The following is an 18,084-nucleotide window of genomic DNA, read 5'->3' as shown; positions in this document are numbered from 1 at the left end:
TAGCCCTCCCTCTGAACAATCGACGAAAGACTAACGCTCGAAACATCAGCTTTAGAGACTGACTCTTTACGGTGGCCAATTTAAATTATCAGTTGAAAACCAAATCATCTTGTTCTTCTCCCAAACCAACACAGCACTTCAGTTTCTTTAGAAGCTTACTCCCTTTGTTTATTTATAGCTTACTTCATTGTGTACATATTTTTGTAACTCGGATCATTGAGTTAAGAAGTCTTTCATTCCGACTGTTTGAGTTTGCGCTCATAATGCATGCACTTTTTCACCTGGTTTGATTAAGCTCATTACATATAACCAAGTAATAACTGTTGTAATTTAACTGAAACGGAAGTAACAGATTTGTATTATTGAAGCGAGAAATTTTCCCTGTTCCATATCGATAACACAACGAAAACTGAGGGTGGGTGGTATGGGATGGACTCAGTTATAAGCAGGGGTATTATCAGTATGATTTCATGGTAATATATCCTTTAGCGTAACCTTAGCCTTAAGCAATTTAATTTTGTTTCTTGGCAACACTAGTCAATTCTATGACGCAAAATAATGTCATGAAATATTTACAGCGTTAGTTCATCAGCTGTGATAAAAGAAAAATCAATCCTCTGATTTCTATGTCATCGAACTACTAGTGACAACTTCTGCGTTATTTTTCATCGATTTTCGCCCATTTATGTTCTTGCTGCATCTTTTCCATTTCATTCTGCGATTTTGAAACCATATCTTGACTTGGGTCTCAGTTAACATGAGACTGGTAGCGAGCTCGTATCGTTGCGGCCGAGTCAAGTATTTCTGAGCTTGGAAATGGCGTTCAAGTGTGAGGAGCTGGTGACTAGAGAAAGCTGTGCGAGGTCGTCGCTGTTTGCCATTCATAGTGAAATTTCTTGCGTTGAAAAAATCATGAGAGGGGTCTGTTGAATGGAAAGATATGATACCGTGTAAAGTAACGTTTAGCCTTAAAACTCAAACCGCTCGAGTCTCCAAAGACACGGTGCGTTTTGTGACTTAATTACCTTAAAACCAACTTGAGGCGAAATGAGGATCGTTTTAGCCTAAATACCCGGGATTCTTGAGGGCCGGAAACAAGTTAAATTATCAGTGATCGATATAAACATATTATTAACAGCTTTTGAAAGCTTTTCGAGTGAGGATAAGGCTCATATCCAGCTTCATGCCAGAATTAAATCAAAGAAACTTGTCCTTGACAATGTAATGACATTGTGCAGGAATCACCTAAATTAGGCTTTTGGAATTGGATTAGTCGTTTGATCCTTGCATCTTAAGATCAGTACGCGTGTTCTCCACACCGTTATTTAGACATTTCCAATGGTACTGATTAGGAGAATTCGTTCAACAATCATAAGCCCTTTTTAGTTGGAGATCATTGGCTTTATCCTCATGACCTTAATGTTTGATCCAGAAATTTAACTGTAAAGACATACTAGTTGCCATAGCTAGTCACTCTTACGGAGTAAGGGGTTCACATCAGTATAGAGAATTCCTCGACAAGAAACAAGCGGACACTTGTACGATACCATTTTCTTGCTATCAAATCGAGAAAATGTTTCAATGCAAAGGATTTTGAACGCTCGCTCAAAATGGATTGTTTAGGCTAGTTTATCCAAGAAAGCGAACACTAAAATGTAGTTTGTCTCCTTCCTACTCTCCCACACTTAAGTTATTAGGAATCCGAAGAATTATCGATCGGAAGGTTCAAGGTTCGACTCCTTTTCGAATAATTCGGAATGTTTTTTTTCCGAAAGGAAAGTATTTTTTTCAATCAGTCAACAGAAACATTGTCTAAATAACCAAGTGGTTTTCAAGACAAGTACCCTGCTTAATACCTAATCTAAGCCAAAGAGACATGATGAAGTTAAGTTGTTAGAGCAAAGAAAAACGTGCCCCTTTGTCAGCCGACATTACGCTAAAAGACCGAGACTGAGAACAGAAATTTTGTATATTAGTGATGAACAATGTAGCTATCAACTGATCATTTTACTTGCACCAATTTACCAGAACCAAACGTCTACATAGATGGAACATATGCCACGTTTTTTTGTTGTTGTTCTAAATGGGGCCAAACGTGGAGGTAAATAAGAGATTACCTGATGACCTAAACCTATCCATGCTGGTTTTAAATCATACATACAAAACGTGAATTAGCTTATCGGGGCTTTTACGTAACGACAGGGACGTTTGCATCAAACATCTTGTCATATCTAACAATATGACTGGAATTTATTTAAGTTGATTTTAATGGCATTCGAGCGCAAATTCATGTTTCCCCTGCACTTCATAGCGAATTTGTTACAACCTTAGGCAAAAAATCGTTGCAGATTTTCTGGATTTTGCAGGTTAAGATTTCAAAAGATATCATTTATGCCCTCTCCAATCAGGTTCCAGGTACGTCTTTATTACTTTCGTCTAATTACTTTCGTTAGGCCCTAGCTGTGACACAATGATATTTCTACAGTTTAATACTCCTCAGAATCTAAAGGATTCTCGATAATCCATAAAATTATGCCAGATTGATTCGTCAAAACTGTTGTGTAAAAGGTGAAGAAGTTTAAAATCTAAAACTAAATTTGGTAAAGTAGGATGGCCAGTATAGAATACAGGCACGAACCAATAGCAGCCCTCACTCACCTTGATATCCGTGCACATTTTTATGATAATGCCACGGTGATGAACAAGCCTTCGGTTCAGGACGGTGTCCGTAGATCGAAAAAGAGTTGCAGCAATTATTCACACGATGGTTCCAAGCCACAGGCTCAATTCTTGGCAATAAAATTGGCCTTCGAACAACTGTCATCTGCACTTCTTCTTTTTGTTTCTTATTTGTCGTCTCTTTGGGAGAATCTTCCCCTAAGATGTCTTCAATTCGAAACGATCTATGTTGCATTTTCCAAGACTGGATATTTCGTGAAGACATTCACTGCATTTCGCATGAATTAGGTCGTCTTCGTGTTGACGTGCCGTTGTCGTCTTTATGAAGCGTTCTACAGTCACTTAATGTTATTCCATCTATCCTCTTATTCACACACTGTTCGCAAATTCAATTACTCTTCCCTGCTGTGATTGGCAGCGACGGCGACAATTACTTCCTAATCTTTTGTTAATGAAAGCTGATGAAGGTTGAATGAAGGCCAAAGTGGAACAATCACGCCCTAATTAGAATTAATTTCGATATAATTTGTTCAAAAGTACTAATCGCCCACATCACAATTTCAATTGTTGCGCTCTGAGGTATCTATGATGATATCAATCGTTCAGCGTTTTCCACTGTTATTGAACAATAAAGCCTCGGATCCAATTTGTCTCCTTCCCATTCTGTCCCACAAAAGCTTTTTAGAAACAAATCAAAAACAAACGCTTAGTTTAATCGCGCTACAGATATATCAGGTTTCGAGGATTATCATGTACTGTTTCGCTAACACCTTGTGTTGGCCTTGAGATTTAGAAAACCACAGTTAACAGGCCGATTTAAAGCATGCCGTGACGATTTTCACCTTTTCCTGTCGATGTCAGGCATTGTCAAATGAGATTAACAAATTAATCGCAATCCGTTTGGGGGGTAAAAATGAAGCTTGTTACACCATCAAACTTAGGAAATACTACCAGTACACAAACGAACAAAAGCCTTTTCACATTTTAATTTGCACAGTTCGTGTGCAGGTCTATTAACGAGATTCGAAATTATAAATAGCTTTGTGAGCTGTCAACGATGCGCCAATCCGCGATCGAGAGCGAAACTTTAAGAGCAATCAAACTCCAGCGAAGCCTTTGGTAATAAAAACTATAGCCGCGTGTATACATTTCAAAGTACACACTGTAAATGTTGGATGCCTTATTTAGAGGAATTACACAAAAGCTATTTGTTTTGTAGTCTCCCAGGCTTAACATTTCCTTGAACAATCACGGCAACAAAGGGACAATTTTAGTCTCGTTTAATTTTCATGCAAATCTGAGGCGTGGGCTTTGTAAAAATCAGTTTTATTGTGCTCGCAGGTTTAGTGTAACGACCCAGATATAGACAGGAAATCAAGTTCTTTTTAATTTTCCGATGCCAATAAACCTGTCGTTAGCTGGTGACAGCATTCTTTGCAGATGTTGGGTTTCTGAATTTGTCAAATAACTGTGGAAATTCAATTAAGGCTTTGTCCACCCTTAAGGGAAAGAAGGAGATTGCTTGGAACATTGTACCTTAATTAAGTTAATTATAGCGTTTTATTTTAAAAGGGCTTACCGCGGAATATATTGATCGGCATCGGAGATTGGAGGCAATTTTGCCAACAACTCTGTAGCTCGCATTATATGGCATTGATTATATTATAGTGGCTATTTATGAACACGTCCACAAACATTGGTTCTTAACAAAAAGTTTCCGTTTGTTTGGTTAATGTGAATAGTTATTTTTACTTTAAAAAAATCCACCCAGTGATCATATCAAAGATGGCTAATTAGCTGTTAAGCTTGGTAATCATTTTAGACGACTGAATGATTTGTAGGACTAAATAACTTGATAATTTTTCATATCGTTGATGGTTTTGATAGGAATATAACATCTTACTTACTGCTAAATTCTCGATAAGGATAGATACACGCAGTCACTTGCAAAAAAGAAAGCAAAAATGTCTAGAATGTCCTCGGAGAGGAGGTAATTTTTTACCCAATTTTAACATTTGCATGAGTAAGTCGGTGAAGAATTGTTTGAAATCTGAGATAAGGAGATATACATATATTTTAAACCTCTTTCTTTCTTCTTCTCCTCCCATGCCTGGTTTTCTCAGTTTTTTTCAGCAAAGTTAGCTTTCAATTGCCACGGAAAAAAATTAGTTTAGAATGTTAAATCAATTTTTTTCGTGATATACTGGTTGGCAACAGAGTAATCTACATTTTTAAAAGCAAACAGAAACTCATTACAAATTGCCATTTCCGCATTTCCGCTAATAAGTGAGTATTTCAAGTTTCTTACTCAATTGTTGTCGAAAAATAGTTCCAAAGCGCTGAATAATGACTGTAAATATATGAAAATCATATATGTGCACTGCGGTTGAAGAAACGAATACAGAGGTGATCCTTGCAGTTATTGACACTACTGAACTAGTGGCTGAAATAGGGCCTGAAAAAATTCAGGCCTGTACGTGTTTTGAACCCATGACCTCTGAGATACTGGTGCAGCGCTCTACTAACTGGATCCAAATAAACCTTCCAAGTGGTGAATAATGACTGAAAATCATATATGTGCACTGCGGTTGAAGAAACGAATACAGAAGTGATCCTCGCAGCTATAAAGAGGTTATGGGTCATGGGTTCAAATCCGGTACGGGCCTTATGTTAGCTACTAGTTCAGAAGTGTTCATAACTGCGAGGATCACTTCTGAATTCGTTTCTTCAACCGTGGTGCACTTATATGATTTTCATATATTTACAGTCATTATTCATCACTTAGAAGGTTTATTGGAATCCAACATAATGGCTTGTTAGCTCTGTTGGTAGAGCGCTGCACCAGTATCACAGAGGTCATGGATTCAAATCCCGTACGGGCCTGAATTTTTTTTTCAGGCCTTGTTTCAACCACTAGTTCAGTTGTGTTCATAACTGCGAGGATCGCTTCTGTATTCGTTTAGTTCCAAAGCATTTCTGTCCAAGGTATTTCTGGCCTTGGTGGTAACATAATTTTTTTTCATCCACTTAGAGTTAAAAGACAAATACGTCAGCGCGTCACCAGTTGCTATACCAGTTTGGCTCCCTCTGTTTAAGTTAATCCCAAAAGATCAAAATTGAAAGGAGTGTGACGTCTTAAGCCGATACGATTCGTAGATAACTTAGAAGAGGTAGTCAAATAAATAAAGGAAGGTTTTTCTCACTACATCCCGAAGATATTTCAAAGACAGTTGTCTTTGTGATTGGCTGTGAAGCAGTTATAGTCCTCTGTATGATATTCGACCCTTTTCCCTTGTTTTTAATGGTTTTTCTTTTATCATTATTATTATTCTCTGAGACAAGTGACCTTTGTCCCAAGTGAAGATTGGACTGTTATCGTGAAAGGTACAAAGAATCGCTGTGTTGATCACACGGTTTTCAAAATACTCCTCGAAACTGTATTAGAGGTTACTTTTGTGTCAGATTTAATTGTCTTTTTTTCTTTTTATTCTATCTCGATCGTTAGATTGTTAGCTTAAATTACCATATGCAGAGTCGCGTCGCGATCTACATCACATGTGACTCCATTGTGAGACAAACGAAAAACTTAGCTTTTATTGTTCTTCACCACGATGAATAACCACAACCTTTTCTACGAAATAGGGGGAGTCTATGAAATATTTCCCTACGTTGATGTAATGTTTGCCAACATTATGAAAACTGGTTGACTGTGAATACATGAATATCACATCATTGAACTGCAGGTTAATAAATGAGGTTGGAGTGATCTTTGTAGTTATGAACACTATTTAAACAGTAGTTAAAGTAAGGCCTCAAAAAAATTCAGGCCTATACTGGAGTTGAACGCATGACCTCGGCGATACCGGTGCAGGGCAATGCTTGGCTAACAAGCCAACTGGGAGCTGGTCATTTTGTTGTTTCGTAATAGACCTGTGAAGAGATAAATGAATAATTATGAATACATGAATATGATATATTTGAAATGCAGGTTAATCAATGAAGAGTGGAGTGGTCTTCGCAATAATGAACACTTCTCAAGCAGTAGTGAAAGTAAAGCTTGATAATATTCACGCCTGTACGGTAGATGAACCTATAGCCTTTGCAATACCGGTGCAATACTCTGCCAACTGGGCTACGTGGCAACTAAGAGCTGTTCGTGCTGTTGTTTCGTAATTAACCCATGAAGTGATAAATGTATGGTTGTGAATACATGAAGAGGATATATTTTGATTTGATATTTAACAAAAAATCAAATAATTTGCTGTTTGTACCCCAAAACTTTCTTTTTTATGGAGGTGGTTTTTTACTTTTATTGTTGTTAGTTAGACTAAATAGGACTAGAATGGTCTAACGGGAATTTGATTGAAGTAAGAGACTGCATTCTTTTTAAAACAACTTTTTACAACTCGTCATGACGCTATAGATTGTAGAAGATAACGAAATTATATATGTAGAGTAGATCACACATCATTATGTCCCAAAATACAGTGTAACCTGTTTCAAATTAAGCGGCATCGGCACCCTGTCAGTATTAAGCGGTCGGTTGAGAGAAGGAAAATAAGATACAAAAAACGAACTTTTGGCGGCAACATGTGGCTCCCCTAAGAGTTTCCTTGTATCAAAATCAGAACAAGAATTTCATGGCTCCTTCAGCTGGGATTACCCCGGTCTTCAATCTTCATTCTCTAGTTATAGCACAAATTTATCGGTTCGGCGCCCGTGCGTTGTTGTTGCAGTGGCACCTTGTACAGATCGAGCCTGTCCTTTTGAATCTTGGGTAATTTAGTTTTATCAACTGAGTTGATAACGTAAATTAACCACCGTAAAGAGTTTCAAAGCTGACGTTTCGTGCTGAGACTTTTGTTTAACAGAGAAGATACCGGTTATGCCGTTACTTGACAAGATGTCGGTACAATAAAACGCCGCCACCACATTTTCGTAACAGCTTTCACATTATGTATGAATTTGCGTCGCATCATTCTTTCTAGTTTTTCGCTAAACAATTTAGTGAAAGGTGTCTTTAACCTAGTATCTAAATTTCTTCTCTTGATAAAATGATTATATCTATGGAATAATGCAGAAGTATAGCGAAGAAAATTAAACAAATGCAAGTAGCCAGGAATAGGTTACGTGCGATATGTTGCGACACATTGAGGAAAACTAGATCGGGGTGCTTTATGTGGAGGCTCTCTGCTCAACGTCAAGGGGATTAATAAAAAGGGGGAACTTTTCTTTTGTTGTGTGAATTTCTCTGTTTGGTCTCTGTTTTCTTTTTTTGCTCTCTTCTCTTCAGAGTTTGTTTATTTGTAATTATTTTGTTTATTGCCTCGTCTGGCTCCTCGACATGATGAAAACTACTGATAATATTGCAAAACTAGTAAAATCATGGATTAATGAGCTAGGTTCGATCTAGCCTAAGAATGGCTATTTTGTATGGGCGTAATAAAATCCTGGGTATACTAAACCTGCGAACTTCAGATGATAGCACAGCCCACATCTCTTAATTTTTAACAATTCAGGTCGTTCGATCAAATGGGTGCAATTTGTATAGGTAGTATATGATTTTGAGTGCAATTTGGTGGGTGAGTGTAAGATAAATCATGTTATTACTTGTTAATAATGTACATGAAAAAACATCGTAGAAACTCATGACAGATCAAATTTTGAAAGCGTGTGCGCGCTATTTGTAATTTGCACTCGTGTTACAACTTTGCACTCGTGTTACATGAGAAGGCGCTCGTTTTCAGCCAATCAGAAGGGCGTAATTATTTCATGTACATTATTAATCTACATATTTTTCCATAACATCCAGACCGACGCGAGTCAACGCGCGGAACGTTACTTTGCCAGCTTGATTCAGCGATTCACATTCAGAGGGGTTGATACCCGAGATCGAAGTCATTTGTGTCAGTCAGTCCAAGATGGCGTCGAAAAGCTGAAACGGTCGCGCTTCGGATCGATACACGCGGATATCATAAAACCCGCGGGACTCAAAACGACATGCTTACGGTGTAGGTTCAAATAAGCGTTCTCCTACGTCGCACGCAATAGATAAATGATGATAATGAATGATGGAAACCCAATAAAACACAATGGTTCTTTGAGGTTACCTGATCATTTATTTCTTCAATTAGAAGAAAATGCAATAACAAGGGGTAGTTTTCCGGGAAAACTCGAATATACATATTTCAGCCAGTCTTCCTTGGTTACGTCTACAAATGGAGCTTGAAGTTATTCGAGTAGTTTACAAGCAACTCTCGCATGAAAAGCGACATATCTCACCATACAAGATAGTCCAGAAAACCTAAATATAACATTTATATGTACAATTCATTTAGAAGGTTCTTTGAGTGTTTTATATCACGTAAATCAAACTAGATCGTTCTAATCAACAAAATGTTTCGAATTCAGAGTAAAACACTCCTTTAGATAAAAAACAACAATTGCGTAGCCAAAATTGTTTAATTTTCTGTGTCTGAGAACGTTTCACGCAATTAAAAGCAGGCACCTTGTATTAAGGTTGTAAAGTGACTGAAATTATAGATTCTCGCGCATGCAAAGTAGGTATTAGGAATCTTTTTACACTGATTAACACTTGCCAGTGGAATATAAATTGTCAGTTACGGGTGTAGATGTTTGAAAACCGTTTAAACGTTCATTTCTGTAGTCTGCACAACAATAAATAATTCTGCCCCACTTCCAAAAATTTATTTCTGTTTACACAACCCTTTGAGTGATGTTGCCTGCCACCTGAGTGGGGTTGTTTTTGTAATAGTGGGATGAATAATAATTGAAATAAGATGGCGGGTATGTGATCCCTGCTCCGGCCGCGTAACTTGCGATTCTCAACTGTTGATCCATTTGCGCTTTCTCTAAGCGTTTGTCTTTCGCTCGGCGATTTTGGAACCATATTTTGACTTGTGTTTCAGTCAGGTTCAGACAGGCAGCCAACTCAAAACGCCTTGATCGAGTGATGTACTCGTTTTGGTGAAACTCAAGTTCAAGCTTGAGAGTTTGCTCGCTGGTGAAGGTAGTGCGTTGTCGGCGTGTTTTGCTCTCCTTTCTCTTTCTTCTTTGCGGAGTTGCTAAAGTAAAATAAAGTTGATATCAGGATAATGTAACAATAAAAGAGTCGGAATGAAACAATGACAGAATCGATGATCTTATCATTAAGCGTTCTGAACTATAAGCACCGACTGAGATTATTGTGGGTGGAGCAAACATCTTAAAAATCGAAAGTCAGCGCAAGATGAGTTCTCCTGTCACACTGATATACATTCAAACCTTTGCTTTGCCATCGTGTTATTACTTTACGCGTTCAATGGTAATGCTCTAATTAAGGGAAAGGCAAAACAAAATTTTCAGTTAATTCAGTCTTGTACAAGTTACAAATTGAGAAAGCACATGGGCTCTTCGTTGATTGAAAGAGCAAACTTCTTACCCTCTGTTAATCGTATCATACCCACGCAGGGATCAAGAAGAATACAAATAGACAGTTGTTACATCTATAAGGGGGAAGTAATTTGCGCGTACCCCTTCTCTTGCACACGCCAAGACAGCTTATTGGTTGTAAAAAAGTGATCTGGTGAGCTATGGCCGGCGACGTTTGCTTCACGAATCACCTCATTCGACGATCGAACTAAAAAACCTACCCTGTTTCTTACAAGGTGCTTTTCTATCTTTAATCCCAGCATTAAGCCCAGAATTTTTCTTTATTAGAGAAATTCATCAAGGTTCTTGGGAAGACACATGCGCTTGCAGTTTATCTTGTTTTGCTATGTTTTTTTTTTTTTTTTTTTTTTTGCAGAAAGTTGTAATTTTCTGTGTTCTTAAATTTTAAGATGTACCATCAGCTGAAGTCACTGGCTTTGGTAAGCTCTTCATAAAACGACTAATAAGGTGCGGATCGTGTTCAACGAAAAGATGGACAGTGCAGAAATAAGTGCTCCTTCATTAAAGATGTTTTTGAAAACTCACTGTGATATGGGAATTAAAAAACATGTTCAAACAGGGATAACCTTTATTTCCGGAGGGCTTATGAAAGATACTATAAAGAAGAAGCGTTTTGGACCAAGATGAAAAAGTAAGCTGATCGTAATTCTGTAATTTGAAAGTGGACATAGCAAACGCAAAAATCTGTCCTGCTCAAGTCGAAGAGTAAAAGGTTGCGTTTTGTTAACGAGTCGTGTATGATACATCATGTTTTATTACTCGCTAATGAGCAGTCAATTAACAATTTTCAACTTTTCTTTCTCTATATATTTATGCTCAAGCGAACAACAAAAGCTAGCCACTTAATTATATCGGTGAGAACTTTTGTGTAGGCTTCTTTGTTTACAAGTGTGTCACACTGCACATAAATAGCTTTTTAGGAAATGCGCGACCAAACACGATCAAAAGAAATTTATGTTACAAACAAAACTGTTTTCTCCTGACCTTGGGTCGAAAACAAAACATCAGGGCCGGCCGCACTTTGTCATCTGTCTTTCTTAAAATTGTTCTCATGGTTAACGCTTTACGAAGAAGGAAATCAAACTTTTTCGGCGCAATCAGGTTGGTTTTGTTAATCATATCTTCAGAGCAACGTTGAACCATTAATTTTTCTCAACTCCCTGGTCACTGGAAAATATATCCTTTAAGCCCTCCCAAAAGTGTGTGCTACATCTGTCTAATTGAAGACCATTTGAGACGTGAAGTCTTTTTGTCAAAGTGTGTAGGTTTATTTTCACGGTGAAGTTTCTGTTGAGTCGATCAAAACTGTTTTCTTACAAAATCTTATTTGCCCATTTTTTGAAAAGTCTAACAAAACGGCAGCAATAACTTCGCGTTTTTTTTAATAATAAAAAAATTACTGTTAAAAAAATACAAGCCCAAACTCAGCGTTAATGATTTTAGAATGCCTCGAAACCGATTAAATCGATTTCCGGCTTTACCAAAAACAATTCTCTTTGTATCCAAAATACTTTACAATGTACTCGGTGGTAAGAAACATTAAATTTCACATGCGGCACAGAATTCGAAAGAGATAAAAGAATTGTTTTAAATCTCTTCACATATTCAAAGCATCAGCGGAGTGGAATAAAAGAGCAAGCCACACCAAGGTTTTTAAATCAATAAAACCGAACGGGAATGATAGACACCCACACAAGATCGATGAACCACACCCTAAAGGTCGGCAAATTTCACACGTTCGAGAGCATTGAGTCTTCGTTACTGAAAGAACTTTTCCGAAGACGAAAGCTGGAGGCGGAAAAAAGAAAACCAAGCAACAAAAAGGATATATTTAATTCTTTTATCATTCTTTCCCTGCCCACTCTTCTTTTCAGAATGGCTGGCCTTCGGAAACTGAGCACGTTTCAATCTTCGTTCTTACGATCATTTTTCAGTGTACGTCTTTCAGTTTTAAAACCTCGATTTCATATAGAAATCTCCAAAAGAAAATTCCAAAAATGTAATTGCAAGGAAAAAATAAATAAATGAGGCATAAAAAAATTTTTCTTAACAAAAATGATGTCAGTCGTATGGCATCTTAGGCATCAGATAATTGAAAATCTTCCGAAAATGTCTCTCATGTCTCCTCTCCAATCACACACCTCGTTCAAGTTTTTCTCTTTAGCTTGAAACCAAAAGGTTTTTTTAGAATGAGAAAATTAATGACGTTAGTGAAATAGTTTAGACGGACAGTAATAAAGTGTTACTCAACGTTCATACCTTGAACAAACCACATAAAGAGAGTACTGTTTTATTTTACAAATTGCCCTGTAATGTGCAGAAAAATGAGCAACAATTGACATTATTTTAACCATCACATATTTCAAATCTCGAATGATGATCTTTTTATTTTTTGGATGGCAAGCATACCTTATTAAAAGTAAAAATGGAAGACATTTATTATATTTTCTTTGTTGGCAACTACTTTTCACGACGAAAGGGTCATTGAAAATTAGCTAATTCCTCAATGATTTGACATCTTTCCGGCCATAGAGCCCTAAAGCCAAATGACAGATTTCACTTAACAACAAGAACATTTCACCCCACAATCTAAATCGACAGTAGCTGCTTGGATAACGTATGGTTCAGCACTCACAAAAATAATTCTTTCATCAAGTTCATAAAAATTCAATTTAAGGGATCAGTTATGAATGAGAATTCACTCACCTTTCGGGAGATAAACGGGAGCAGGCACTGATACAGTTCCAGCCATCGATTGTAAAGACATAAACCTTGGTTCGGCTACAGCCTGACTCATTGCAGTAAAACCTGACACAGCCGTTTGTTGACAAGGCTGGCAGTTACAGACACTGGGAGGATGAAATTCCCGTTTTGGTAGCGGTGGCGCGACAGAAAATGCCGATTTTCTCTCGCTTTCTTTCTCCACATCGTTCGTTTTAGAGTCGAGGGTCTTCTTTCCCATCAGCGAGTCAACACTGAAAGCGGACGAGTTCTGCATTCTGGGCTTGTTGCTCTACCAGCACTGCGCTCTTCAAAGGATCTGTTTTCTCTTGAGTGAATATACTGCTAGCCCGGTTTATATGGACAGGAAATTGAAAGAGAGCTTTTATCGATATGATGTGATCATTTTCGCGCTATTATTTATGGGACCTGAAGATAATAAATATCGTTTATTATTCCGGAGAGTTCATTTGTTAACAAAGGTTATTAGTATTCCAAATTCGTCCCATTGGAAATCGAGGATTATTATTGTTCAATTCCAATCGTCAATCTCGTGATATATCGAACAGAATTAGTCATAGATGTTAAAATCGTATTCCATATCGCAGAGATATCGTACGTATGGCCACTAGGTAGAAGCCGAGTTCATAACAATTTTTGCAGTTTTCATCATTAAGTTTACGAAATTTGTACCCTTTTTTAAGGACGAGAGGAAGTTATGTTAAGAGGGGTAATTGTTTTGGTATCTCTTGATGCAAATTGCACTTTTCTTGAAAGAAATAGAATTAAAAACAAGGATACTTTTCGATTGTTTGAGTAACGTTTAACTCTGTATTTGACGCACGGATCTGGGCTGTGATTGGTAGAAACACCCAGCTGGGATCGATTTCGGTTTTTGATTGGTTTTCCTCGGGCAGATGGCACAGGTGCGAAATACTTTATTGAAGCAGTGAAAGGCATTTGTGAGTTATTAGCGTAATTTACGCCTTGTTTAATTGTATTTATACACTTCATAACAATTAACTAGAACCATTTGCAAGCGAGAACTGAGAGCTTTTCAACAAATAGCGTCAGCATTTGTTAACTGGAAGTGAATTTTAGCAAAATAAACACGCTGTGTCGTTCCATCTTAAAAATTTTTACCCAACTCTTGGTCAATTTAGCCGGTTAAAAAAATTGATAGTGAACGATTTGGATAATTCACTCAAGCTTGCAGTTTAACTTACGAGGACGTTTGTGTCGATTGGCAGGCTTTTGGAAACCTTGCTTCATTCGAGCTTACTTAGAAAACGCCTTTGTTTGCCGTCTTAGACAAGTTTAAGGAGAAATTCTCAGGAAATTATTTTCAAGAGGAAATCACATTGATTCTTGACAAATATTCCATTTTTAAGGTGACATGTTTACTTAACAAGCAATTGAGATGTGCTTTAGCTCTATAACGCGCAATAACATCTAAATTATGAAGAGTCAAGTGAAACAGAGTGTATTTAGTTATTTCATTTAAGTAATGGATAACACTCACTCAGTTAATTGAAAAAAGAGGAGCATCCATTGCTGCACGATTTAATGAGGAGAAAGGACTATGTTATCTAGACTGAATATTTTAAACAAATTTTCCGGAGATGTCTTCCTTGACAGAAAACTTAAAATAACAATACACCCTTCTGAATAAAAGTTTACAAAAAGATTCCCGTGGTAGATTATTTGTGACGGCCTGCAGGGCGGTAAAATTTACCAATTTAGCCATGTCGGAAACTCCCTTGATTGCGTATTAATACAGAATTGTCCGAACGGAAATTTTGACTCATTTTATAATTTCAGCCGAAAATTTTTGTCAGCATTATGCTTCCATGAATTACTAATAATCATTAACTGACTAAACGAGCAACTTAAAACTTCTTGAGTGGAACAAAAGCTAAACATAACTGGCTGTGAGGATAATGCTCTCAAAATGGCTAGCCGTATTTGCTTGGTTGCCTGCTTAAAGAGGATGGATGTTTTTCTTTTCCTACGGACAAAAAGCTTTCACAGATATGGCATCTAAATTTGTCAACAAAACCAAAAGGTTAATCGTATATGGTCGCGCTAATAGATTTAATTATTTGTGAGAAATAAATTGTTTGAATTAAAATCCGTAAACGTTAAAAGGAAAACACAGTTTTGCTTTCAATATCATAACAAGGAAGTTGGATCAAATATTTCCCAAACACGATTTTACGGAAGATTTGTTTTCTGCGCGAAGTTGAAATGAAAACAGACATACTTTCTTTTCAGCCTCGAGATTAAAGATATAACGATGTTAATAAATAACGCCAGTAGTTTGAGAGATATTAAAATAAGGCGAAAAAAAAGAAAGATAAGTATTGCATGTTGGTTTAATTTCGTGTTGGCTTATGGTAAAAGATACGGGCCAATCGTCTTTAGTGCGGACGGTAGTGTAAAATAAAATCCTTATTTTCCACTCAAACACGAAAACAATTCAAAACTTTCTTGAAATTCCATCCATATTAGTCCTTTTTAGTGTCTGAAATTCGTCTTGTGTGACATGTTTTATCATTTTTTTACTGCAATGTTAAACTCCCACTCTGATCCATGAATTAACGTGTTTATATATATATACATTATATATGTATATAATCTGAATGATTCAATAAAACTGATGGAAATATGAAATCATTAATGAAAAACCATAACTATTAACCTTTAAACTTTATCTTACCACATAGATATAAATTCATTTCAAATTTGTCTCCTTTGAACACTCAGTAAAGATTTTTGTCGAATAACTTCCCCAACTTCACAGCACAATTTGCGTAAGTTTCCTAGTGAAAATCTTAAGTCTTATCACATCTCTCAAGTTTGATTTGTTAGAGCCCTTTGTTACCTGTTTTTAAACATTATTCATTGATGGGAAGAGTAAGATATTTGTTTGAGCAGCTTGCTTTGAGGATATTGAAGACGTAATGATAAAAGATAAATGCTCCATATATCTTTAATTTGATCTCAATCACGATGTAGACGCGAAAAATAAAATTGAACCTCAAGTAAAAGTCATTACCTTTGAACTCCAGACTTTTGCAAAAATTTGCGAAATTAATCTTCAATTCCCATTTTGCTGCATCAAACAACTGATATTCAGTCCAAATACGAATATTTTTAAGAATGGCTATGAAAATAAAAGAAAACTGCCGTTTTAAAAAAGATTCTGGACCTTCTTCCTATTTTGTCAGATTTCCATTTCATTGATAAAAAATCATGGAAATGAGTGTTAAGAATAGTAACGCATTTAGGTTTGATAAAAAGATTCTCTTTGCGCTTTCCACGGCGGGGTTCTTCTACTTAAGCGCTGCACCGTTGTAATTATACTAAAAGCCAAGCTTTTCAATAAAACCAATCTTAGTTGAGCCATTTATCAGCTGTAAAGCTGGCTTTGTGCTTCGTTTCAACCGTGTTCCAATCTAGCGAACAGTTTCCACTTAACGAATGTCTGTGTTGCATGTATGGTACAAGAATAAAGCACCTCGACGAGATTTTTCAGTTGCACCCGTACAGGACAGTAATTCAATAAGTCAGTTTATCGTAAGACAATTAAATTCGTTCGGTGCAAACATTTATTTTAACGTAATCTGCGGTTTTATTCGTTTTTCACAAGAGAAAACGCTTTGGGATTGTAAGGTTTGTGATTTTACCCAAAAATCTTAGTACAGCGAAGGTATTTTAGCTTGAGAAAAATAAACTCCCAACTCTCGCCTTTGAGAAAAAACCCAAGTGTGAATTACAGCTTCAAAACGGTCGTATTCTATGAAGTCTATCAGATTCAAGAGAAATCCGAGTTCCCTTTATCTCGTAAAGAACTAAATTTGTTTATAAAAAAGCTGAATGTAAACACACACCGCATGGGCTGATTCTGTCGCATCAATTTATGCGGGAAACGTAGGCAGTATCACTTGGAAGAAACGAACCTTTTAGGCCGTATATTCTACTTAAGAGCTTGCTGGGGATTTTACAATGAAACAAATGTCTAACTTTATCGGAAACTTGCGGGATATACGTGCACGGCTGGTCGCAAATGTACCGCCCTTCACACCTTACAGAAGATTTCTAATGGGCTTAAGTGATCCTTAATTTCTAAACAATTCCCTTGAACTGAAGCTAGTACGACTGAGAAAATTGTACGAAGTGGCCGCGATGAAGCGCGCCATGCGCTGACCCAGAAGTCATCAATTAATTAATTACGCTCGAAAAAGTGGTAGGGTTTAATTTCAAATCTGTGCTAAGAAGACAAAATCCAACGCTACTGAAATGCGTTTGAGTGGACGGCACAGATCAAAAGGACCACACCACCACCTGGGGAACTTACAACGGTTCACGCAATTATATGTACAGTGTTGTTTAGTTTATAGCACGGCGAGTTCTAAGCCCTGAGTTCGATACTAAATATTTGTCTAACAGCGAGAATAATTAGAGACTCACTACAGCGGTCAGGTCAGATTCATTAAATATTTACACCTGCACAGCTATCCCATTAAGCTAAAATTTAACTCCTTTGAATACAATACCCAATTGAGAATTGACCGTGAAAAGAAGATTGTTTCTTGGAATAATCAATGCCTTTTCGAATGGGTTAAAAACGTTTTATGAACTAATGAATTGTTTGAAACACTGGAGCTTTAAAGTAAATGACAGAAAGGAAAATTTAGATGGCGTTCTATCGCTAGCATCAAAAATTGTATCTTTATAAAAATTCTCTATTCAATATTGGACTGAAATCGTCATCCATTTAAAATGAGGACAAATTCTGATAGTTTATGATTCGTGAGCAGAAGTTTACAAAAGGTTAAGCTATTTTTTTTTATAATTTTTCCTCCAAGAAAGGCAACGCGCTTGCATCTGCTCTATATATTTAAACAAAGAGAACTCTAGTTATTAAGTTAATTGTCCTCCACGAAGTTAGTTCTGATCGCTCATATTATACGGCCACTGAAAAATTGCTATATATATGAAAAGAAATAAATTTTTGCTTTAACTGTTACCATTACAAGACTCTCCCAGTTCACAACTTTACTTGTATGAAACCGAATTCATCTCATGTATCAAAGGATGTACAATTTACTCATCAATCTTTTTTTCTTATTACTATCAATTTTTTTGAACCAGAATCAGGGAATTTTCTGGTAAAGGAGTCCCGTAGATTTCTTTGTCTATACATTGACGTTAACATATCACTGATTT

At 36.8% G+C, this 18,084-nt stretch overlaps 2 protein-coding genes across 2 annotated transcripts; both read right to left on the bottom strand.

The window, feature by feature from the left end:
• Positions 1-142: 142 nt before the first annotated feature.
• On the bottom strand, positions 143-3,529 carry LOC113675881 (homeobox protein Hox-B4a). Its single transcript, XM_027192482.2, has 2 exons — positions 2,659-3,529; positions 143-923 (listed from the first exon to the last, which is right to left on the bottom strand). Exons 1-2 carry the CDS (start codon positions 2,942-2,944, stop codon positions 625-627), a joined length of 585 nt encoding a protein of 194 aa, XP_027048283.1. The 5' UTR covers positions 2,945-3,529; the 3' UTR covers positions 143-624.
• A 5,249-nt stretch (positions 3,530-8,778) lies between these two features.
• LOC113675908 (uncharacterized) lies at positions 8,779-13,276 on the bottom strand. The gene is made up of 2 exons (XM_027192515.2): positions 12,838-13,276; positions 8,779-9,764 (listed from the first exon to the last, which is right to left on the bottom strand). Exons 1-2 carry the CDS (start codon positions 13,127-13,129, stop codon positions 9,397-9,399), a joined length of 660 nt encoding a protein of 219 aa, XP_027048316.1. The 5' UTR covers positions 13,130-13,276; the 3' UTR covers positions 8,779-9,396.
• Between the last annotated feature and the right edge of the window lie 4,808 nt (positions 13,277-18,084).

Source organism: Pocillopora damicornis, chromosome 9, assembly GCF_964200805.1.
Source record: "Pocillopora damicornis chromosome 9, jaPocDami1.2, whole genome shotgun sequence".
NCBI classification, from domain to species: Eukaryota; Metazoa; Cnidaria; class Anthozoa; order Scleractinia; family Pocilloporidae; genus Pocillopora; species Pocillopora damicornis.
The sequence above is the reverse complement of the archived record's forward strand: the minus strand, read 5'-3'. Positions and strand labels throughout refer to the sequence as shown.